Here is a 23,372-nt window from a genome sequence, read left to right on the forward strand (position 1 = left end):
TGTCTGCTAAAATTGGGCAACCCTCTCTGTCTCTCCTGAACCATCCAATCATGTTCATATCTGTCCTATCAATTAGCTCATAAATACCATTGATCCTCCTCTAAATTACCCAACTAATCAATCAAGCCACATACCAAACAATAATGATGCATCGACAAGGCAGCAGCAAGCACCAGACGACGACCATGGCGGCGCTCGCCATCGCCGCCGTGCTCCTCCTCCTCCAAGCATCACCTCTTACCGCCATGGCGACCCCGCCAAGCAGCATCGAGGACGCGTGCCGGGGCGCGGCGGAGCGGCACCCAGGAATCTCCTACGCGCACTGCGTCTCCTCCCTCTCCGCCGACGCGCGTGCCCGGGACGCGGCGGACCTGCACGCGCTGGCGGCGCTGGCGACCCGGATTTCCATCGAGCACGCGACCACCACTCTATCCAAGCTCGACGGGATGAACGAGGCGGAGCCGTCCCCGCGGGCGCGGGCGCGGCTGGCGCACTGCCTGGACCTGTACGGCGCCGCCGCCGACGTGCTCCGCGACGCGCTGGACAACATCCGGGCGGGGGTGTACGGCCGGGCGCTGGAGCAGATCGCGGCGGCGGGGGGCGCGGCGGAGAAGTGCGAGGATGTTTGGAAGGGGGAGGAGAAGGCGAAAGTGCCCGTGGCCCGGCATGACCGGGAGTATGGCCGCATGGCCGTCGTCGCCCTCGGCCTCACCAGCGGCATCGCCTGAAGAGACCCAATTCAGTTGGCCTCAATGCATATGCATTTAGTTGTTTTTTGGTATTTACTATATTATTTATTGCTTTATAAAATAAAAAATAATAACGTCAGTGCTCGGAATGGTAATAAGGAAGATGTGAAGATATCAAGGAAAATAATTGACATCATGTGAAGATGTTGTCTTTTGTTCTTTCCTTGGTTTTGGTGTAGATAAAGTAATGAAGAAGGAAAAGATTGCGGGTTAGGACGAGCTTTGATGGAAGCAACCATTCGTTAACGAGGAAACAGAGTTAAAACACTTTATAGTTTGTGGCTCCTTCGTCTTTTCGGGAAGAAAAAAAAGAAAAGGTGAAAATCTTATTTTCTATTGGCTATATTTGTGATTACAAGGGACTTATGCACAGGCACTCACGTACAGACGAGTGCTTCTACATTACATTAGTGGGTCAATGATAAACCCGCGAAGCTCACTTGTGTTACCATTATGAAAAAAAAGCCATATAGCATTAACAAAAAAAAAATGTACAAAGCGTCGAAATTCCCGGCACATATCACTATATCCACCCATGTGTCCAAATAATCGTCACCGAACATTTCAAATGACCCTTTGAAACTCATAAATGAGCGCAAATTATATGTGATTCATCCCATGTCGACACCCTCTCAAGTCTCTGACATAACCCATTTCAGTCTGCAATCCTCATTGTCGGCTCATTGCCCACCACCCATGTCAACCAGCTTCTTCCTTCTCCTTGAATCACATTTCATTCTTCGTGGACCCGTCTATCATTTGCCACATTGTAGTTTAGGATGTGGTGTGTTGCTCAAGAGTGAAATCCAAAATTTAAGACATATTAGTTTTTGAACGTTTAAGCTATTTTGAACCTAAAAATTAAAGTCTTTCAACTTCTTCTTAAGTGCAAATCATGATATGCAGATTCGTATTTTTCAAAATTATGGATTCAAAACTAAAGATTTAAAAATTAGGTCCTAGAGCGCGAAATCATCGAAAGGAGGTTAAGATAATCCCAATCAGCAGATTGTTTTTTTTTTAACTCTAAAAAAACACTTTATTGAATTTTGACCGGGTTTACATCGTTAGCAAGGAGATTTACAAAAAAAGAAGGAAGAACATCCATCCAAATTCTTCGAGGAACGGCCTTTGAATCAGCTGCAATCTCGTGTGCCACCAAATTAGCTTCGCGGGGGCAGTGGATGAACTCGATTCTGGAGAAGTCCATGACAAGGCCCAAGCTGTTGTCATAAACAGCAGCAGCAAGTGTCGCTGACGGGATTCCATTCTTCATGGTCTGGATAACCTCCGCATTGTCAGCGCTAACGATGATTCTGTTACAGCCTGCGGTCAAAGCAAGCTCCAAGCGCAAACGAAGAGCCATGACTTCTGCAACATGTACATTTGGGCAGGAAGAGATGGTTTCTCCTGCCGCAGCGCCGAACTGACCCTTTTCGTCCCTGATCACAACGCCCATGGAGTCCGACAGATTGTCCCGATCAAAAGAGGACTCTTAATTTTGGCCGTATTCTGCCAAATTTCAAATACGGAGTACTTTTTTTTTATTTCCGAATATAATCAGAGCTCGGCTTCTTCCTCCCCCGCCACGAAACCTCAACCAGCTAGAACAAAATCGCCCCCTTCCCAAAAACCCTAGCCGCCGCCGTTGCGACGCCGATGGGGAAGCGGCCGCGGAACGTCCGCGCCATCCGGTCTAACTCCTTCGAGTCCTACCTCCGGCGGCTCATAGCCGACGGCGGGCTGGCCGTGCCGGGCTGCTCCGCCGACGACGTCGCCGGCGCCCTCCGCTCCCGCAACCCCGACCTACGCCGCAAGCAGCTCGGCCCCTTCGTCGCCGCCGTCCGCCGCGCGCTCCTCTCCTCCATGCCCGCCCCCGCCGAGGCCTTCTCCGCCGACTCGGACGTCGACTCCCGAGCCTCCTCCCCGTCCTCCTCCCGCCGCCAACGCCGCCGCCTCAGCCACGACGCTTCCTCCTCCACCTCCTTCTCCGGAGACGACGACGATGGCGGCGCTCGCCCGCCCTCCCCTCCCCCCGCCTTCGACGTCACCAAGTCGATGCTCCGCGCGCGCTACGCCTCCCTGACGCCCAAAAAGGACCCCGGGACCAACCAGCAGCTCGAGATCGAGGTCAATGCAGAGAAGCCCCGCCGGCGGATGACAGCTGATGGTGGTGCCGGTGGCGACTCCAAGCTGGAGGCTGCGGCGGTTGCGCCAGCTACTACCGAAGGAGGCGGCAGGGTGGGGAAGGGGCCAATGTTCTCTGACCTCGGCGGTATGAAAACGGTGATAGACGAGCTGATGATGGAGGTGGTCGTTCCGCTGTGCCATCCGCAGCTGCCACTGCGGCTTGGTGTTCGGCCTGTGGCCGGGATTCTGCTCCATGGACCGCCTGGCTGTGGAAAAACAACGCTTGCCCACGCCATTGCCAACGAGACTGGCGTGCCATTCTACAAGATATCAGCGCCGGAAATCGTCTCTGGGGTTTCTGGTATACTATCTGATCCCTTTCAGTAACATTTGAAAAGTTCTAAGCTTTGTCGATGTATGGGCAAATTACATGTCATGTTTCATGTTGGCAATGCAACAAGTGTGGCAATACTTAAGGCATGATAACTATGCAAATGCTACACCTGTTTTTTTTTCTGGGTCCAACTTGAGACATACCAAAGTCTGCAACTATTGTGTGTAAAAGGCTAAAAGCCCATCCTTGGTTGACGAATTGAATTTTGTGTTAACTGACAAACTCTGAAGATGTTATTATTAGTATTCAGCATGTGCAATAAGCTCCTGGATGTGCTCCACTGGGGAATTAAAATTGATGAAGCATAATTAGGTGGTGCCGAGGTCAATATTGTGTCGGAATGATCTTTATTTGATCAGATAACTGAAGTTATGCTGCATTTTTTTTCCTGCTTTGCATGGTTGAGCTTAGTTGCTCAAGTGAAGCAAACAAGCTTGCTTATGCATTGCCAATATTTGGACTTAATTTTCTCTAAAGCCTGCATAGTGTTCTCTATTTCTCTGTTCATTAGAGCATTATAATTATTGGGGCGGTGCAAGGTTTAGGTGAATAGCCAAGAACTTTTTTTGATGGATCCATCTTTCACCTGCGCACCTATGGATTAAGGATTAATTTAGGGATAAATTGTCAGACGTGCTTTGATGCTCTCTTGGATAGTGTAAGCAACATTTTGAAGCATACCAGTAGGGTATCATTTGCAACCACCCACTACCCCGCTACTAACAAAGCAAAACTATACTGCTTCATGGTCTGTAAAATTTAGATTTAAGGAATACATAGAAGCACTATTCTAAGCTGTCTCTTATTGTCTTCAATGTTTTTATATCCATTTCTGTTACTAGATAAATTTTATGTGTCAGAGCAATGCGGAAGTTCATATCATAATCCTTGTGCTCTTGCAGGAGCTTCTGAGGAAAACATCAGAATCTTGTTTCAAAAAGCTTACAGGACTGCTCCATCAATTGTATTTATAGACGAGATAGATGCAATTGCATCCAAGAGGGAGAATTTGCAACGAGAAATGGAACGGCGGATAGTTACACAGTTAATGACATGCATGGACGAGTTCCACCAGAATGTTGGGTCAGACGGTAGTGACTTGGATTCGCAATCATCCGAAAAGAAGCCTGGCTATGTTATTGTCATTGGAGCTACCAATAGACCTGATGCTGTTGACCAAGCACTTCGGAGACCAGGGAGGTTTGATCGAGAGATATCTCTTGGTGTTCCAGATGAGACTGCACGGCAACAGATTCTGAAGATGCTTACTAAGAACCTTACACTGGAGGCAGAAGGCCACTTTGACTTGTTCAAGATAGCAAGGGCTACACCAGGATATGTTGGTGCGGACTTGAAGGCATTAGTGGACAAAGCAGGGAATCTTGCAATGAAAAGAATAATTATTGCAAGAAAAAAACTTTTGGGGGATGATGAAAACAATGAGCAGGACTGGTGGAGACTTCCTTGGAATGAAAGCGAGATGGAGAACCTATGTATTGCTATGGATGACTTTGAGGTAAACTTTCCACCTTTTAGGCTTTTACATCAACAGCATAATCCTGCTATGTAGTGTAAGCTAGATTTCGATTACAGAATGATCCTTTCTCTTCTTTCTTAACAAGTCTGCTATTATATTGCAAGATTTCATATTTTATAAGCCTGTATGGGTTATAGCATGGGCAATTTTTACTTTTATTAACCACCTGTATGGTCATATTATATTGTTTTGCTGTTTTTGCTATGTGCCTGGTTTCCTTTGCTTTTTTAGATATATTTTGTTAGCTTTTTAGTAGTGTCTTTGATGTCTGATGTACTTTCTTAATTCAATCACTGTAGAATGCAGTCACAATGGTTCAACCATCATTGAGAAGGGAAGGATTTTCTTCTGTCCCTGATGTCACATGGGAGGACGTTGGAGGTCTTGATTCATTAAGGAAAGAATTTTACCGCTGCATTGTTCGTTGTATCAAGTACCCGGAAGATTATAAGGTTAATCACATGAGCTGTGTTCTACACTATTTTCTTCTCTGTGTTATCTGGTTACCATTGTAATTGGCAGCTTAAACGTTTAAGTTGCTTCAGAATTCCTTCTCAAGGCAGTTCATCTAAGTGTTTTAAATACTTAATTTTGATTCCATGTTTGGTTGGATTTTTTTTTCAAGCCGATCACTTTTTCTAAGTATTTTAAATACTTAATTTTGTTTCCATTTTCTCTTTCTATTGTCTGCCTTTGAAGGAATATGGAGTGAACATGCAAGCTGGGTTTTTGCTGTTTGGACCTCCAGGCTGTGGGAAAACGCTGATAGCAAAAGCAGTTGCACATGACGCAGGGGCTAGTTTTATTCACATTAAGGTAATAGATGTCGAGATTTCCATATTCTTACTACACTCATTCGTTTCTGTACACAGTGCTAAGATATTCCCTTCTACGGAACTCTAGGGGCCTGAGCTATTGAACAAGTATGTCGGGGAGAGTGAATCAGAAGTAAGGAAAATATTCACCCGTGCACGAACTAACTCTCCGTGCATCCTATTTTTTGACGAGGTAAAAGTTTTTCCTTGGCTATTTGTATTTATTATTTTCAGGAAAACTTGGTAATTTGCTTGGAACAATCATGAATGCCTGGTACATCTGTGCTATTGGAAGTGAATAGCAACTTGCATTGATGTGGTCAATCAACTTGTGTCTGCTGGGTGTGAAGGTGCTTTTCTTGCATTTTGCTGAAGTGTTCATTCTATGTCATTTGACAGATAGATGCTTTGACGACAAAAAGAGGGAAGGAGGGAGGGTGGGTTGTTGAACGTCTCCTAAATCAGGTTTGAATATTGTCTTGATCATCTATATGTGTGGCTGTTTGTAATACAGGGGCGCTCTAACATTTTCCTTTCCTTTTTTTGGTTCTGGTATTCTAATGGTTCTGCTTGCAGTTACTCATTGAACTCGATGGTGCTGATCAGCGACATGGTGTTTATGTTATTGGAGCTACAAACAGGTATTGTCAGCTAATGATTGCTCCTTCTTTACATATGCTTATACCTGAGTGGAAGGTTTATAACGTAACCACCGTTCTGGTGCAGAATTGACGTCATAGACGAGGCTGTTCTACGACCTGGTAGATTTGGGAAGAAACATTTTGTTCCTTTACCCGGTGCTGATGAACGGGTTTCGATATTGAAAGCACATGCCAAGGATAAACCCGTCTCTGCTGATGTTGATTTGGACACACTTGCACGTCGACAGGAGTGCAATAATCTCAGTGGTGCAGACCTAGCTTCACTGGTAATTCTCTCTGTTTTTTCGTTGAGTAGCTGTCCTGTTTGAATTTGCTGAAAAACTGTATTGTTGCTTACTTGTGTATGGAGATGCTTTCTTTGGGTAGAGGATGTGGGGTGTGGGCAGATCTATGTTCAACCAGATATCTAGATAAATAAGAAGGCCCACCTGTGTAAATGTGAAGCATGCAATTTAGCAACATGCAAAATGGAAGTAACATGCTTCCTTCTTCAGGTGAACGAAGCAGCCATGGCAGCGTTGGGAGAGAAAATCGAATTCCTAGAGAATGGGACAGCCTCAAGAAGTTTGTCATTTACGCGTGAGATTGAACTCTTGCACTTTGAACATGCTCTATCTAAAGTAAAGCCATCGGTATCAGAACAGGTACAGTAAAACTGCAGCATCAGATTGATCTTATGATATGCTCTGGTTTTGGTTCAACCTTGCAGTAATATATCACCTGTACGTTTTACATTTCTTCATGTTTGTTTGTTGCAGCAAAGGAAACACTTTGACATGCTGTCAAAGAAATATTCGGCCGATTGATCCATCTTTGGTGCCTACTTACAAGGGACGTGCTGCAGTACACTCATGAACCATGATGGCATCCAGCACCCAGCATATTCATTTACAGAAACAGAAACATGGCTGCCGCCAGTCACTTCTGTTATTGTTTCGTTCATCATGTCCACCCGCAATTTTGATCATCCTCAATGTAGAAGTGAGTAATACAATTATGTTTGCGGGAAATAGCTATAATGGTTTGGTCATTGTTTGGCAGTTAGGAACCCATTCTAGTCGTTTTACAACTTTGACTGGTGCTTGTTGTATCCAGATTGGGATGTTGAACGCTTGATGTTCCAGTTTCCGAAACACGTACGGTGGTTCTCTTGCAAGTCAAGTCGCAATACTTGCTGTTAAGGCTTTCCAAACAGCCATCTCGTATCAATTTGTCAGGATACCATACATTTAAGTGTCATCACATTACCCATATATCATCTCAATTCCTGCCTATAACGAAGTTACATGCTGGTGGCAATTTCTGGTTTCAGCACTGCCAAATCCATTGGAGCTAGCACATCACCTTGTACATCACCATCCTTCAGCCTCAGACCCTGATGTTGCCCAGCACCTAGATGGAGAAGGTACACACAGCAGAAGCCAAGAACCGCAACAGCTGGAACCGTTGCACCATGAAAAATGGACAAAACCTTGCTACTCCATAGCTGCACGTACAGAACAACTCTTCTATCGAGACCAAATGCATTTTTTGGAACAGCAGGAAATAACAAAGATATATACACATGTGGCCACAAATTTTTTTTTTTGAGAGATAAAACATGTGGCTACGAATGAAAGGTGTTGGTTTCAGAAACAATTCCTCTTATCGTTTGCCTCGTTTTTTATTGGGCGGCCACGGATGGCTGGGTGGGCCGAATTCGATAACTGCCTGAAGTGCTCGCCGCAACGAGGATGCCAATGCCTTATAGGTCGGCTCGTATTGGGCCTCAGAACAGTTTGTGGGCCAGTGTCTGGAGGCCCAGTTAAGACACTCCAGTTTTTTTTTTCTTGGCCAGAGGAGGAATCGCTGCCACCGCCGCCGCCGACGCCAGAGGCGCCTCTGTCCGTATGGATTCTACCATAGCCCCCTCGATGCCTCTGCGCAAGCCGCGCTCCATGAACCACCGGCGGCTGCGCTCCTTCCCGGCGTCGCCGATATAACCCGGTGGACGTATCGCGGAAATACGGTCTGGAGGTCGAAGCCGAATTCCCGCCAGAGACTTCGGCCATGTATTCTCCGGCGACCGCCACATAGGTTCCGACAGGTGATCAGCACATACTAGCACCAAGTTGTTTTTTCTCAAACCCTTCCTTCTGTTTCCCTGTTGTGCTTTCTTTCTGCACTCTTTCCACATGGAGAACTCTGAAATTTCACCCGAGAAAATGCAGAAACTGGGCGTTATGTGCTAACAATTTAGACTGAAAGGAATGCGCTTCATCTGCTCCCATGAAGTTACACTAGATTTTTTTTTGGGAGAGAAAACACTGGAAAGCAACAAGAAGCTCTTTGCAAAATGTAATTCAATTAGTCAAACGAATAAAAAAAAATAGATGATACTGTAGACAAATATAAAATAAATATTTTCATAGTATATACTTATTTGGTTGATATTCTAGATGTTGATGTACTTTTCTATAAACTTAACTTTAAGTTTGACTTAGGACAAAGTTTGGACTTCTTACGTTAGGAACAGGATAGTACTTCCTCTGATGCTAAATTCTTGACTTAAATTTGCTCAAATATGGATGCATTTATTCTTAAAAAGCGTCTAGATAATGTAATATTTCAACAACAATTTAGGATCGGAGGGAGTACTTACTAAGCATGAGAAGCAGTGTTACGCTAGAATATTTTGGAGAGTGAAAACACTGGAAAGCAAAAAAGAAACTCTCTGATACATGTAATTCAATTGGTGAACAAAATAAATAAAAAAGATGATATTGTCGTTTGTGAAACAGATGTCAAAGTCGACCTGGACCAAATGTATAAATCTAACAACATACATGGTGAACTTTGTTACAGCAGAAAGCCACCAAATCGATATGCATGAAAAAAAAAAACTCATGTTGCAGCACAAGTACAAGCTCAAAACTTCCTTCTTTTTTTTCTGGCAGGAGTATGAGGGTAGCTCTTGAATAGCCTTTGAATCAAAACTTCCTATTTTTCATTCCATATTGGCCCACTCAGAGGTGAATCGGGCAGATTTCTCCTTGCTAGCTATAAAAAAACACAATATCTAGCTGCTTTCGAATATCTAATAACTTGAACAGATTTATTTACCTCTAGACTATTACTTGCTATCTTCACCCCTACTTTACTACTCCCTCCAATCCATAATTAGTGTCTTTGATTTAGTACAACTTTAGTATATGGATTGGAGGGAGTAACTGTAACACTAAGAGAAGCACTGGAAGAATTTAAGATGGCGACAGCTCGAATGTGTGAATACCTCGGACATCCTGTGGGTTTTTGCGCTTCACCCTATCAACAACCTTGTCCATTGAGTTGTCTTCACCAACAATCCTGCCCCTCTTTCTTTTACTCTTACCCACAACCAACAGTACTTGTTTATTGACATCTTCCATCTGCTGATCATCTAAATCTACCACTCCCATCTCCTGATCCTCTAAATTAGCTACCACTCCTTCCCTCTCCTGTTCAGAACTTCCCTTGTCCATCGGGGGGCCCAGATTAGTTTTCTTAGCAAAATCCTCTAGGATGTCAATGTTATCTGTATGCGCTTTCTCGTCATCATCATGACCATCACCATCTGCAAAAAACAAAATGTCACATGGTGCCTGAAGACCAATAATTAACAAAAGAACTAGCGTTTCAGCAAAATTAGATGCTGACGCTTAATTACCAGATTGTCCGGTAGAAATGGCATCGTGCAGTGTTGTTACTGATAATGTCGTATCAGTAATCGGGGCCATATGGCTCTCAGGATCCTCCGCTGGTTCACTTACCATATCAACCTCTTCGGCCGTCTTAACAAATAAGAGCTTGGGACATCTGGGGTGGTTTTTTGCTGCTTCTGTCCACTTGTTTTTTGTTTCGTCGCTCACTCCATCATGGAGGACGACCTCCTTAAGGCGTCTCAGGGACTGGTTCGTCATGCCGCAAAAACCATTTAGATCCTTACATAGAAGCTGGAGCGACTCAAGGAGCGGCAGAGCTCCCTCTTTGACTTCCAGCTCTGTCATGACTTCCACCACGATGCATAGGCGTCGCAGGCTTCCGAGTGCACCTTTTATGATGACGAGCTTGTCCAGTCGAGATGCAATCAGCTTCAGGTACGCTAAGCAGCGCACTCTGCTCACTGCAACAAGAATATCCCCGCTCAGCTGATGATGAGGGGATGAAAGGCACAGCTTAGTAAGGCCGCTCAGCATGGTAACAAATGGAGGCAGGCTGCATATTTTCTCCCCTTGTAGCTTGAGAGAGCTAAGATAGCAGGAGGAAGCTTCTTCTTTTTCTAGGGACAAGTTCGCGAGCAAATCTTGGAACCATTCGTCATTGAAATTCAGTGACAGTGAATGAGCTTTTTTCACGTCAGTGCTTCTCTTGATGAACCCCTTAATGGCCTTTGAGAGACAAGTGTAGTTGGTGGTGGTGGTGCTGCTGCTGCTGGCAATGGGATCCTTACTATTATTAGTTGACTGCTCAAACCATATTTTCACCTTTCTCAAGTGCTTCATATGCTCCATGAGCTGTGCAAATCCTTGGCTCTTGTTGTTGTCCACTACAAATCCTGCTACCGTTTCCAGTTTGCTCTCCTCTGACAATCAAGTCTGTAGCTTACGCATTCTGCGGCTTTGTACATCGTGTTTGAGCTTGAACTTTCCAAACAGATGAATCAGGCATGGCAGCTCCATGACTTCTGTGGGTAGAATCTCTATCTTTGTTCTTCGTATGTCCAGTGTCTCCAAAAGTTTAAGCTTCTTGATCTCTTTGGTAAGCACTGTAACTGTAACAGTGTTCCCGAGGCTTAGGTACCTGAGCAGCAACAGGTTGCATATCTCGCTAAGATGCTTGTCCCCCAATTGGTTACTGCACTCTTCTAGATCCAAAACTCGCAGCAGTTCATACTTGGAAAAATCCAAAACAGATTCGTGCGCCCTGCTGAAGATTGTCAGAGACCGGACAAGGGATAAATCATTGACTACTCTTGTACTTGCAGCATGCAGGGAAAGCCAACGGATTTTACTGGGTGGGGGAGCTATCTGGTCATATAGCAAGGTAATGAAATTGTCACACTTGGACATGTGAAGAATGAACTCGAGCATCATGCCGTGGGCATGGTATGTCTTCACCCCTCCTGCGCTGTTTTTGCTGCTGGTATCTATAGGCTGGATGATACTCCGGTTGATCAGCTCATTGAAATTGCCGATGGCAGCATCCGGAGCACTGCATATATAATCTCCCTGGATAAACCCTTCGGCCAACCATCTCCTTATCAGGCTTCCTCTCCTGACTGCACGACAACTTGGGTAGATACCTAAATATAGCAAGCATGTCTTGACATCATGTTTAGCAAGGCTGTTGTAGCTATTGACAAGCACACGCTTCATTCTTGCCAACATCTCCTTTGTTTCCAGATGTGCTCCCAGGTTGTGGCACAATGTTGCCCAGTTTTCCCGTGTCGGATTACCCGTGCTTTGCAAGTAGCGGGCTGTGGTAACAAGAGCAAGGGGTAGACCATCACACTTCTTCAGTGCTTCTGAGCCAAGCTGATCCTCTTTATCCACTGTTGGATCGTCGTCTTGGAAAGCTTCCTTGAAGAACAACCGTCTTGATTGTTCGTTGCCAAGAGTTTTCATTGCATACACATGATCATGAGCTGCTGAGCTGCTGCAGGCATTTGCTACCGACTGAATGGCTGTCGTCACCATAACTCTGCCGCTCAACCCCACAAAGGCATCTTTTATATCGTGCCAAAATTCTGTCCGCATGTCATCAATCACAATGAAGAACCTACGAGCCGGGTAAGTACATAACCAAATCAATTGGGTGGAAGCTAAAATTGGGAGTAAATTTCATTTTTAATCGCACCCACAATTAAGTTGATACTAGTGAGTCTAGCTAGCTAGGGAAACTGCTGGACTGGGCAACAATATGTATAAAAGAGATGCAGGCTGTTCTAGATCGAGATCAAATCATCAAACATATGATGGAGTTGAGAAAATTAACTACCTCTTACTCTCAATGCACTGTCTGATGTTTGTGCAGAGCTTGCTGAGACTGCCTCCACCATGGGTGGATGTGGGGATGCCAAGTTGCCGGAGTATCTCCTTGACAACATCCATGGCGCTCCCTTGCACCGCTGCACAAACCCAGGCCCGTGCTTCGTATTGGCTCATCAGAGTCTCGTACACATGCCTGGCAAGCAGAGTCTTGCCTATACCATCGAAGCCAACAATGGAGATCACCTTGAGGTGCTGCTGCTGCTGCTGGATCAGCTCAAGAAGCTCGTCCTGGGGCGCGTCGATGCCCACAGGGCTCCGAGCTGAGAGGGGGGCATCTTCCGCCGTCTCGAATGCCACTGAAGACGTCAAGCAGGATGAGGTGCCAGAGCCAGTGACGATGCTGCCGGCGCTGTAATAAGTTTCCCTGAGCTTGGATGACTCCTGTGATATCTTCTTGAGCTCGCGAATCGCCTTGGCGAACTCGGTACGGACTGAGGCCGTGTGCACCCGGTGGACAGCCTGACGGATCCATGACTTCTCAGACATGGTGGTCACCCGGTGCATGAAGCGGTCGATGCAGTCCTCGATGGCGTGGGCCAGGTCTCGTATGATCTGGATCCAGGCTCTCTGCACGTGGTCGCCACCGGCGGAGCTCCTCCAGCGACGATCATCGTCTTGCTGAATGGCGGCAGAGATCAACACGAACTCGTTTCTGATGTAGGTGATGTCATGCTCCAGGTTCTGCCGGAGCTTTGCGATTTGCGTCTAGAAACTCCAAGAGCTTGGGCGCGATCCTACCCACAAAAGCGGTGGCGGCCGCAGCCTCCATCTCCACACTCTGGTTGGAAGATCAGATCATGGTATTTCGTGGATACTGAGAAGAGGTCACAACTGCAGCCGTCTCCATATCGACGAAGGTAGCTGCAAGTGCCTGCTTATCTTACCCCACTTTACCAATAATTTGTTCACATGGTAGCTTCGCTGCACTTTCATACATTGGTCCTTCTATAAACGATGCGCTCCTAGTTGAACTGCTGCTCCCTTCCATCGAGATAAACAAGAAAAAACTTTTGGACATTGACAGGTTAACAATTAACATAGGTTTAAGCACCAGTTTGTATTACAATTTATCTATAAAATCTTTACTCTTATAAAATATTTAATTGGTGGCGGTGGTCCGTCACCATTGGACTTCATCACTTGATTTTTTTTCATTGCTTGTTGATTTGTGCTTTTCATCTTTATCTTTACTCCAATATAAGACTCAATTGTTGACGGCGGCCTATATCATTGGACGTGGTCACTTGTTTTTCTTTCATCGTTGGTTGATTTGGCAGAATTCATTAAGATGAAAACGAATATGAATTAACAGTACAAGATTTTTTAAATATTCTAACTTTTAGTTCTTAGCAATGCACGGGTATTGTGCTAGTATAACAGTAAAATCTAGATGTCACGGAAGTATTTGTCGCCACAAATCATATGATTTATGAGTCTACATTATGTAAAATCCTATCTAAAACATCATGTGTGTTTTAACCTGAGAGGTGGGTTTTTTCAAAGGATTTAAGGGCTGCCCTCATTCAAGTAATTAAGGGATGGTTAATTTAAAAAGACACAAACAAAAATAAAAGGTTCACACTAAAATAAACAAGTGTGTTAGTTGAAGGCATCTCTCTCAATTGGTCTCACTTTCAGGATGCTCAACTTTTGACGAATAAGCAGGAGAGCATCTGATACCTGTACGATGATTCCTTTCTTCGTTATGTCCCAGTCACTTTGCCCTAGAGCTCTTGCCACTCCCAGCCAAAGACCCAACCCAGGTATGCAACGTAGTGTCGTGCAAGTATTGAACAGTGTTTGATCGTACTTAGATTACTCACAGTGGAAGTAATATACGTGGTAATATGCAGCTACATGCAATGCTAACTAAGTAATTTGATGATGTGGATGTGGATGTTATTAAATGAGAAATTTGAACTAAACCATGACAACAATTTAAAATCAGAGGTTGTACATGTTACTAATTTATTTATGTTACACCCTGCCATTTCATACCATGACTAGCTGTATATCACGGTATTTATTTACCCGCAAAAAAAAGTATATCACGGTATGTGTGTTTGCCCTCTATTATTCGTGTGATCGGGGGAAGGCAGCCCCACTTTCTAACCGAGTAGGGCATTGGCTTCCTCAATTATTTGCCTCAATTATTTATGATCTACCCTGCATGTCAGCTTATGTTGTACCAAGTTAAATTTTAGATTTTCACCATTAATGCCTTTTTTAAATTTAATTATATCTGCTTAAGAGTGTCTAATTGCCTCCCTCTTGACTTTTTTCGTGGCTCCGCCACTGAATGCAGTAGACACCTTTTGTCCTCCACTCGTACTACGACACATGGTCTTTGATTTAGTTGTTGCATGAATGCCAGATGTAGGGTCAAGCATCGGATGCCGATCAGACAGGCCAACTTGGTAGGCAGAGCACTTTTGCTGACATAAATAATTGTTTGCTCACTTTTCCTCAATTATCCATGTCACATCATCCATGCCAAGTTGCCTCGCTTTGGTAGTACTTGGTTGCTGGAAGGAAATGAAATGGTATACTATTATAGGACTAGAATATTACTATAGCAATGGAATGTACCGTAATGAATGCGGTTCTAGTTTTTTATATTTTAGGACCGAAAACTTTAACCATCGGTTCCACCTAGAACCAACTAATTTCTGTTTTTCTTGTAAGAAATGAGATGATTAGACATGAGAAATTCTAATTTTTCATATCCTACGAATCAAACACAGTCATCTCACCTTTTGAAACCACTGTCCTCGACCAAACACTGTCTTTAGAAATGGGTCTGCCTTTCCCCCAGATGTACCAAAAAGGTGCTCCTCCGCATGCCACCGGATCACCTTGGTGCAAGTGAGTCTTTCTTTTTAAATATTTTTTTTACATTGATCACCTTAGCTTCTCAAAGTGGTTAGTGGTGACCAGCTGCAGCTGTACGTGTAGGCAGAGATCGAGCTTTGCTTGAAGAGAAAACATATCTGATCAATGGGGAGGTCTCCGGCGGCTCCACGTTACGACGGCGATTCCTTCAAGAAGGGGCCATGGACGCCGGAGGAGGACAAGCTTCTCATCGACTACATCGGGGCTCATGGCTCTTGCAGGTGGAACAGCATCGCGAGGCTCGCCGGTCTTAACCGCACCGGGAAGAGCTGCCGGCTCCGTTGGCTCAACTGCCTACAGCCCGACATCAAGCGCGTCCACTTCACCGACGATGAGGAGAAACTCCTCATCAACCTCCACTCCTCCCTCGGGAACAAGTGCGCAATTGCTTGCTACTAATTCAAATTGGTCTTTTCTCAAAAAAAAAAAACTTACTGTATCTTCTTCTTCTTCTCCACCTCCGGCGACGAATTGAACTGAATTAAATTAACGGCTCGAGCTTCTAGGTGGTCGGAGATCGGGACGCATATGCCTGGAAGGACGGACAACGAGATCAAGAACTACTGGAACACGCACCTAAGCAAGAAGCTCCCGGCCGGCATCGTCAAGGCGTCCTGCGGCGCGGGCTCCAGCAGCTATATCCAGGCCCACCCCGGCCCCAGCCAGCTATTCGACTTCTCCACCTCCTTTGATGTCGGCCATGGCTCCGGCAGCTCTATCCAGGCCGGCCCCGCCCGGTTCCTCGACTTCTCCACTTCCTCTGATTTCGGCGCCGGCTCCAGCAGCTTTATCCAGGGATTCCAGGCCGACCCCGACTTGTCAATCTTTGATTTCAGCTCCGCCGGCAAGCATACCGATCTTCTGAGCGATGTCAACCCCCACGCCATCCTCGAGGATCCTCCGGACCTCGACAAATTCTACTTCTCCCCCTTCTCCGGCTCCAGCAGCTTGTCTATCAAGGCCGACCCCGCCCAGCCGCCCAGTTCCTCCTTCTCCACCGCCTCCGGCATTGTCCTTGACGAATCTGCCTGTGTCTCATCATCTGATATCTCAGCGTTGTTTGGTGAGTGTTGTTGCTTTGATATCCATACATCCCTAGCTAGATTTCTCTCACAGCGTCGAACCATTCCGTGCAACGGTTCATTAACTAACCACACCGCACGTGATTATTGAATTAGATGATTCGGTGAGTTCTTCGTCGGGCGCCATGAGACCACTTGTTGGGAAGCTGAGCATGCTGCTGGAGGGATCTGTCTCCATTTCTAAGAGGGTCAAGGACGGAATGCACCTCCTCAAAGATGATGTTGAAGACATAACTTCCTACCTTGATGAACTGTCACGGTTGGAGGACCCACCCCCGATGGCCAAATGCTGGATGAACGAGGTGCGCGACCTGTCTTATGACATGGAGGATTACATCGACACCTTATTGTTTGAGCGACCTGACCATTTGAACAAAAATAAGATGAAGAACAAGAAGAACAAATTAACCAGTCATGTTAAGATTCCCAAGAGGCTCAAGTGCTGCAACTGCAAGCAGACCAAGTTAAAACATGGTAAAACCAGATGGGTCTGCAGAAACATTCATCACATATTCATTAATAATCGTCTTTCAAAGAGGCCCAGAAATATTGGGGCGCCTGAAATGATATCAGATTTCAGGAAATATCTCCAAGACGCGATTGAACGGCACGACAGGTATAAGCTCCATTGTTGCAGCACATTGAGGCATAGATTCTTGTCCTCTGGCCGTATGCTTCCAACACCCTATGAAGAAGCTGCCCAAATAGTAATGGATGACCGGACGGAAACGTTTATTAACTCACTGGTCAGTAACGATGCAGCAGATCAGCAGCAGCTCAAGGTGGCATCCGTTCTTGGATCTGGATGTCTTGGTAAAACTACACTTGCCAATGTGTTGTACAACAGAATTGGGATGCAATTTGATTGCAGAGCTTTCATTCGAGTGCCCAAAAACCCTGATATGAAGAGACTTTTCCACGACTTGTTCTCGCAACTCCACCACAAGAAGCAGCCACTACCTGCCAATTGTAATGAGCTTGGCATCAGTGACAATATCAACAATTATCTGCAAGATAAAAGGTACTGGCCCGGCATCTTCCCATTCACTCTCCTTTATTTTGTTTTTGTTAAACCTAGTCTTGTTTTTGTTAAACCCTCCTTCTGTTTTTGTTAAGAGTGAATTCCATTTTTGACACTTAAGTTTCAGGTTTTTGACAGCTTTGACCCCATTTAGTAAAATTTTCATTTTTTGACCCCATTTAACAAAAGTTTTATCACAAATGACCCCATTTAATTTTTTTAAACCTCATTGTTCGATCTGAATGCATATATCTGCTGCAAACAAAGAGGAGCTAGCGAGATCTTAGTATGTCTTCTGATAATCATGTCTGAGATAACAAAATTAACTTATGCTAATGCCCGCAGAGGATTCAACATCCTTGTTCTAGTGTCTTGTTGCACGACATGATTACCATGGCATTCAGCGCATTTAGTGTCATAGTGTGTAGCAATATATGTCGTTGTTGTATATTCAAATTTTGGGAGCTAGTTAACTCTATTTATGCTAGCACCCTTGCAATCTGTTGGACTATTTAGCCACGTAAAAAAAATTGGCAGAAGGGAATTTATACGTCCTTACATGTGTTTACGGTGTTGTTCTGATCTTCCTGATCCTTCGCCTGCATCATCACCTGCTTCAGTATGTCATTCAGGACTTAATTAGTGTCGATGTTATGGGACACGGTGACCTTTTGCTTAAATTGAACCCAGCAGTTCCGGTAGAGCGCCAAGGCAGCTGTGATTTTTTCCACGCTGCCGAATCCGTATATGAACAGCTAGCATGCATAGATCTTGGCTCCCACCATAAATGATTCACTTCTAAAGCTCCTTCATGTCCTTTTCTACTCTCACGGGCTCTTAGATGCCGACGAGCCCATGGTCAAAAATTAAATGGGATCATCCGTGGCAAAACTTTTGCTAAATGGGGTCAAAAAGCGGAAATCTCATTAAATGGGGTCAAAGTTGTCAAAAAAACTGAAACTTAGGGATCAAAAATGTAATTCACTCTTTTGTTAATTCTTGGCATGCAGGTATTTAATTGTTATTGATGGTTTATGGGATGCATCAGTATGGGATATTATTAAATATGCTTTTCCGAAAGGTAACCGTGGAAGCAGAGTAATAACAACTACACGGATTGAAGATGTAGCATTAACATGTTGCTGTGATAACTCAGAGCATGTTTTTGAGATGAAACCTCTCGACGATGAGCACTCAAGAAAGCTTTTCTTTAACAGACTTTTTGGTTCTGAAAGTAGCTGTCCCAAAGAATTCAAACAAGTTTCAGACGAAATTGTTGATATGTGTGGCGGTTTGCCGCTCGCGATAATCAACATAGCTAGTCATTTAGCAAACCAGCAGAAAGCTGTATCAATGGATTTGCTGATATACATACGTGATTCATTGAGGTCCGATCTGCGGTCAAATTCTACTTCAGAAAGAACAAGGCAAGTACTGAACATCAGCTACAATAATCTTCCTGATTGTCTGAAGACATGCTTGCTGTATCTTGGTATGTATTCAGAGGGATCCATACTGAGCAAAGATGATCTGGTGAAGCAATGGGTGGCTGAAGGGTTTACCGCAAGAGAATGGAAAGAGCAAGATCAAGACATGATGGAGAGGGCTGCAGGAAACTATTTCAGTGAACTTATTGATAGAAGATTCATCCAACCTACATATACCGACTACAGCAATAAGGTAGTGTCCTGTATGGTTCATGACATGGTACGTGATCTTATTGCACAGAAGTCTGCAGAACAGAATTTCATTGTGGTAGTAGATTATAATCGAAAGAATATAGCTCTTTCCCATAAGGTCCGTCGACTATCTCTCCACTTTGGTGAGGCAAGATATGCCAAGACACCAGCAAACATCAGAAAGTCACAAGTTCGCTCGCTTGGATTTTTTGGATTATTAGAGTGTATGCCGTGTATTGGAGAGTTCAAGGTTCTCCGTGTTCTAAACCTTCAACTATCCGGTTGTCCTGGCGACCATGACCACATAGACCTCACTGGGATTTCTGAACTGCTTCAGCTGAGATATTTGAAGATTGAAAGTGATGTCTGCATAAAACTACCAAACAATATGCGAAGGCTGCAATGTTTGGAAACACTGGATATTATGGGTGCGACAAGACTCGCTGCTGTTCCATGGGATATTATAAATCTCCCACACTTGTTGCACCTGAGTCTTCCTGTTGACACAAAGCTGCTGAATTGGATTGGCAGCATGAGTGTGACTGTCATCAGTCAGTGGAGCCTTGGCAAGCTGGAGTACCTGCAGGATCTTCATGTTACCATTTCTTCTGCAAATCTTTCCTGTGATCCGGAGAGTTGTGAGGGGATAGGTATGATAGCTCTGCGTTCTTTACTTGAAGGACATGTCAACCTGAAAACTGTAGTACTGGCTCATGGCTCCTCGGCTAAAAATGATTCAAATGTATTCACTCCATGGGATGACATGGTATTTCCACCCCTTGTCCAGAGATTTGAATGCTCGCCAGACTGCAGCAGATTTTCCAGAATTCCTCTGGGTGTTCGAAATCTTCGCAACCTATGCATTTTGAGGATCTCAGTGAGAGGACTGGACATTAGTTGTCTTGGTATTCTGAGAAGTTTGCCTGCCCTCACTGCTCTGTCTCTGTGTCTTCAGATGGCACCGACCGACGAGATCATCTTTGACAAGGCCGGGTTCTCAGTTCTCAAGTACTTCAAGTTGAGGTTCATGATTGGTATAGCTTCGCTAAAATTTGACGCAGATGCAATGCCTGATCTCTGGAAGCTTAAGCTAGTTTTCGATGACATCCCAGAAATTGATCACCAACGTGATACTCCAACAATCAGCATCGAGCATATGCCAGGCCTTAAAGAAATATCTGCAAAATTTGGGGGTGCAGCTTCTGATCTAGAGTATGCCTCGAGGAATATCATCAGTAATCATCCGAGAAATCCTACAATCAACATGCAATTGGTGGCTTATAGTTCCGTTGTTGACGGAAGCACAAAACAGAAACAAGAACCAGATGACATTATGGAGGAACCATATGACATAAGGGAGCAACCAGATGAATATATACAACAAGAGATTTGAGAGATACCAAGTGATAACAGGTACCAATGTTCCCTGTAAAAATAAGAAAGTATGCCCTCCTTCAATTCTTCAATTGACCTGATTTAAATTCTCATGCTCTAACGAAGCTAAATGATTCTTGTAATCAGTATTTCGAAGTCACCAGAGTCCACTTCGCGTCTACATGTTCCAGGTATATTTTGTCCTGTCAACTTGTGCTAATAGAGCAGTTTTGCCATCAAGTTAATAAAGTCAGTTGACCAAAGAATTCGCAGTAACCGGCTGTTCTTTTTTCCAGAAAAAGACGAAGAAGCAATCTTAGCGAAGGGCGATACCAGACAAATCGTGTTCATTTTCAAGGGGCAAAGTCAAAGAGAGCACACCGAGTACAGATAGGGGGAGAGACAGAGCTGTACATTTGCATGTACTGCATGCACTGAATAACGTCCTTCTCCTCGAGACAAGGATAGCTGCATGTGTTTCCTAACAAAAGACTTACATGCAGATTAGTTCAAGAGTTATTTTCCTTTTTTTTAAAGCTGTGCCTATTTTAATGTGGGAACTTGTAACAGGCAGATTATTTCAACTTGCATGGAAATTTCCTACTGATAAAACAGTGTGTTAGTCAAAGCATCTCTCTCAATTGGTTCTTGCTATGTATTTTAATTAGGTGCCAGTTAATTTGCTTCCTTTGCTTAATTTGACCGACTTTCAAGTCTTGGCACTAAACTAAAAACAAACAAGGCGGCATATCGGTGCAAACTTCATGAAAATCTTGTTTAAAAGTTTTAAAAAAATTCTAAAGAAACACACCATGTTGGGAGTGTGATGTTCTACGAACATTCAAGCTTCTGCCATTCAGTCCATTGACCGTGTCCCACAACTAAAACCTGCTTCTAAATAATAACCACCACCCTAACATCTACAATTTGACCACCTTCTTTTGTCTAAAATCCATTTTGTGTGTTCTTCACTCCCTTGGAATGAATGGGATTGGATTAGCCTGTATCGCCTTGACTTATCTGGTGTTCCATAACAGGATGTTGTTACATGTTCTACCAATATTGTTTAAATAAAAGTAGGGATTATTTTTAGCCTTTTTGCTACCAAGAGAAAGCGAATATTAGTCTGGATGACCTAGAATGCAGCAAAGGAGCCATTGACTCATAATCAGCTGATCCCACATAAACGGGCTCCGATCTGTGGACGGCGAGCTCGCCGAGAACGAGGAGGAAGACGAGTGGGTTCGTATTGGGCTGGCCTCGAAGGGCTGGGTGGGCCGAATTCGCATGGGCTCGATAATTAGGCCCATCGTTCGTCGACACGTACGAGTACACGTAACGTAGAATCCTCTGGGTACGTACACGTAATCAAGAGAATACGCTTTCGTTCTTCCTTTCTTCATCCGTCCCTGTTCTGTTCTGGCATCTTCCTCATCGGAGCCGAGCAATCCAAGAATAAAGGAGCCACTCGCCGATTACTAGCAAATGGCGGCGGCGGCGATGGCCGGGTGCGGCGTCCCGGCGGCGCCCGTGCAGCATCCCCGTTCGCGCGCGACGACCCGGATGCGGTGCCGCTGCTGCGAGGACTCGCTCGGCGTCCCGCGCCGCCGCCGCGCGCCCGGCGCCGAGTCGCAGCAGCAGATGTACTTCCCGGAGCTCCGGCCGTCGCATCCGCCATCCCCGCCGCCGCGTCCGCGGCGCATCGTGCTGGTGCGGCACGGGCAGAGCGAGGGGAACGTGGACGAGAGCGCCTACGGTCGCGTCCCCGACCCGCTTATCGGCCTCACCCCCAAAGGCCGCAGCCAGGCCGAGGACTCCGGCCGCCGCCTCCACCGCCTCTTCTCCGGCTCCGGCGAATCCGAAGACGAATCCTCGGAGCAGAACTGGAAGGTGTACTTCTACGTTTCCCCCTACCGCCGCACCCTGGAGACCCTCCGCGGGCTCGGCCGCGCCTTCTCCGCCCCCCGCATCGCCGGCGTCCGCGAGGAGCCCCGCCTCCGAGAGCAAGACTTCGGTCCGTCCTCCGCCATGGATTTTACCTTATCTCCTAACAGAGGAACCTCACTTCACTCACTGACACACCGGCCCCACATGTCATCCCCAACCTCGGTCAATCCCCTTTCCCTGCAGGCAACTTCCAGGACAGGGAGAAGATGCGCGTGGAGAAGGAGACCCGCCGCCGGTACGGCCGCTTCTTCTACCGCTTCCCGGACGGCGAGTCGGCCGCCGACGTCTACGACCGGATCACCGGCTTCCGCGAGACGCTCCGCGCCGACATCGACATCGGCCGCTTCCAGCCGCCCACGCCCTCGCCGGCGACGGCGCCGGAGATGAACCTGGTGCTGGTGTCCCACGGGCTGACGCTGCGGGTGTTCCTGATGCGGTGGTACAAGTGGACGGTGAGCCAGTTCGAAGGGCTCGCCAACCTCGACAATGGCGGCGCCGTCGTGATGCAGACCGGGGAAGGCGGGAGGTACAGCTTGCTGGTGCATCACTCCGTCGAGGAGCTCCGGGAGATGGGGCTCACGGAGGAGATGATCGAGGACCAGGTGTGGCAAAGCACGGCGAGGCCTGGCGAGCTTAACTACGAGTTCATCACCAATGGCCCTTCTTTCTTCACCCATTTCACATGAGCTCTATGTATATAGCTGCCACACGATTATTAGCTACTCTTGCTTCTTTGGAGCTTCCTTTAATTTGGGAATTTTAATATATGTGATCACTTCAGATTTTGTGGATATAATTCCCAGTTCGATCTAGGCAAAACTAAGGATTAGTCGTTTTAAGCATATAAGGCAAAAAGATTACTACGAAGTAGTATAATGTGATCACAGATTTTGTAGTCTTTTTCGAAATGGTTTTTTCTTTCAGCGGAAGCATGTGTGCTTCATGGACACTGTATATTCTGAAATTTTCGAATCTTAAGTCTTCTTAAAACAACTTCTCATGCTTAGCAAACAAACTTGTGA

General features: G+C 45.6%; 4 protein-coding genes and 1 pseudogene across 6 annotated transcripts; 4 read left to right on the forward strand and 1 right to left on the reverse strand.

The window, feature by feature from the left end:
- Window positions 1-111: 111 nt before the first annotated feature.
- Window positions 112-1,016, forward strand: LOC100836830 (pectinesterase inhibitor 12). The gene has a single exon (XM_003561178.4). The coding sequence runs from the start codon at window positions 144-146 to the stop codon at window positions 726-728; it is 585 nt and encodes a 194-aa protein (XP_003561226.2). The 5' UTR covers window positions 112-143; the 3' UTR covers window positions 729-1,016.
- Window positions 1,017-2,325: 1,309 nt separating this feature from the next.
- LOC100843494 (cell division control protein 48 homolog C) lies at window positions 2,326-7,479 on the forward strand. The gene is made up of 10 exons (XM_003557211.4): window positions 2,326-3,240; window positions 4,176-4,789; window positions 5,110-5,262; window positions 5,510-5,626; window positions 5,714-5,818; window positions 6,025-6,090; window positions 6,202-6,266; window positions 6,352-6,553; window positions 6,782-6,931; window positions 7,046-7,479. The coding sequence occupies exons 1-10, from the start codon at window positions 2,409-2,411 to the stop codon at window positions 7,091-7,093; spliced, it is 2,352 nt and encodes a 783-aa protein (XP_003557259.1). The 5' UTR covers window positions 2,326-2,408; the 3' UTR covers window positions 7,094-7,479.
- A 1,505-nt stretch (window positions 7,480-8,984) lies between these two features.
- Window positions 8,985-13,288, reverse strand: LOC100837138 (annotated as a pseudogene).
- On the forward strand, window positions 13,075-21,046 carry LOC100837447 (putative disease resistance RPP13-like protein 3). Of its 3 annotated transcripts, XM_014896855.2 has the most exons (9): window positions 13,075-13,212; window positions 13,994-14,118; window positions 15,148-15,220; window positions 15,311-15,624; window positions 15,754-16,310; window positions 16,426-17,350; window positions 18,361-20,442; window positions 20,551-20,594; window positions 20,700-21,046. In XM_014896855.2, exons 4-7 carry the CDS (start codon window positions 15,353-15,355, stop codon window positions 20,420-20,422), a joined length of 3,816 nt encoding a protein of 1,271 aa, XP_014752341.1. In that variant the 5' UTR covers window positions 13,075-13,212; window positions 13,994-14,118; window positions 15,148-15,220; window positions 15,311-15,352; the 3' UTR covers window positions 20,423-20,442; window positions 20,551-20,594; window positions 20,700-21,046. The 3 variants fall into 3 exon arrangements, with proteins under 3 accessions (XP_014752341.1, XP_014752343.1, XP_010228126.1); XM_014896857.2 differs by lacking the exons at window positions 13,075-13,212; window positions 13,994-14,118 and having other exon boundaries at window positions 14,615-15,220; window positions 16,426-16,803; window positions 16,903-17,350; XM_010229824.3 differs by lacking the exons at window positions 13,075-13,212; window positions 13,994-14,118; window positions 15,148-15,220 and having other exon boundaries at window positions 15,255-15,624.
- Window positions 21,047-21,784: 738 nt separating this feature from the next.
- LOC100837748 (phosphoglycerate mutase-like protein AT74H) lies at window positions 21,785-23,273 on the forward strand. The gene is made up of 2 exons (XM_003561180.4): window positions 21,785-22,417; window positions 22,534-23,273. The coding sequence occupies exons 1-2, from the start codon at window positions 21,889-21,891 to the stop codon at window positions 23,034-23,036; spliced, it is 1,032 nt and encodes a 343-aa protein (XP_003561228.1). The 5' UTR covers window positions 21,785-21,888; the 3' UTR covers window positions 23,037-23,273.
- Window positions 23,274-23,372: the final 99 nt, after the last annotated feature.

Source organism: Brachypodium distachyon, chromosome 1 (genome assembly GCF_000005505.3).
Source record: "Brachypodium distachyon strain Bd21 chromosome 1, Brachypodium_distachyon_v3.0, whole genome shotgun sequence".
In the NCBI taxonomy this organism is placed as follows: domain Eukaryota; kingdom Viridiplantae; phylum Streptophyta; class Magnoliopsida; order Poales; family Poaceae; genus Brachypodium; species Brachypodium distachyon.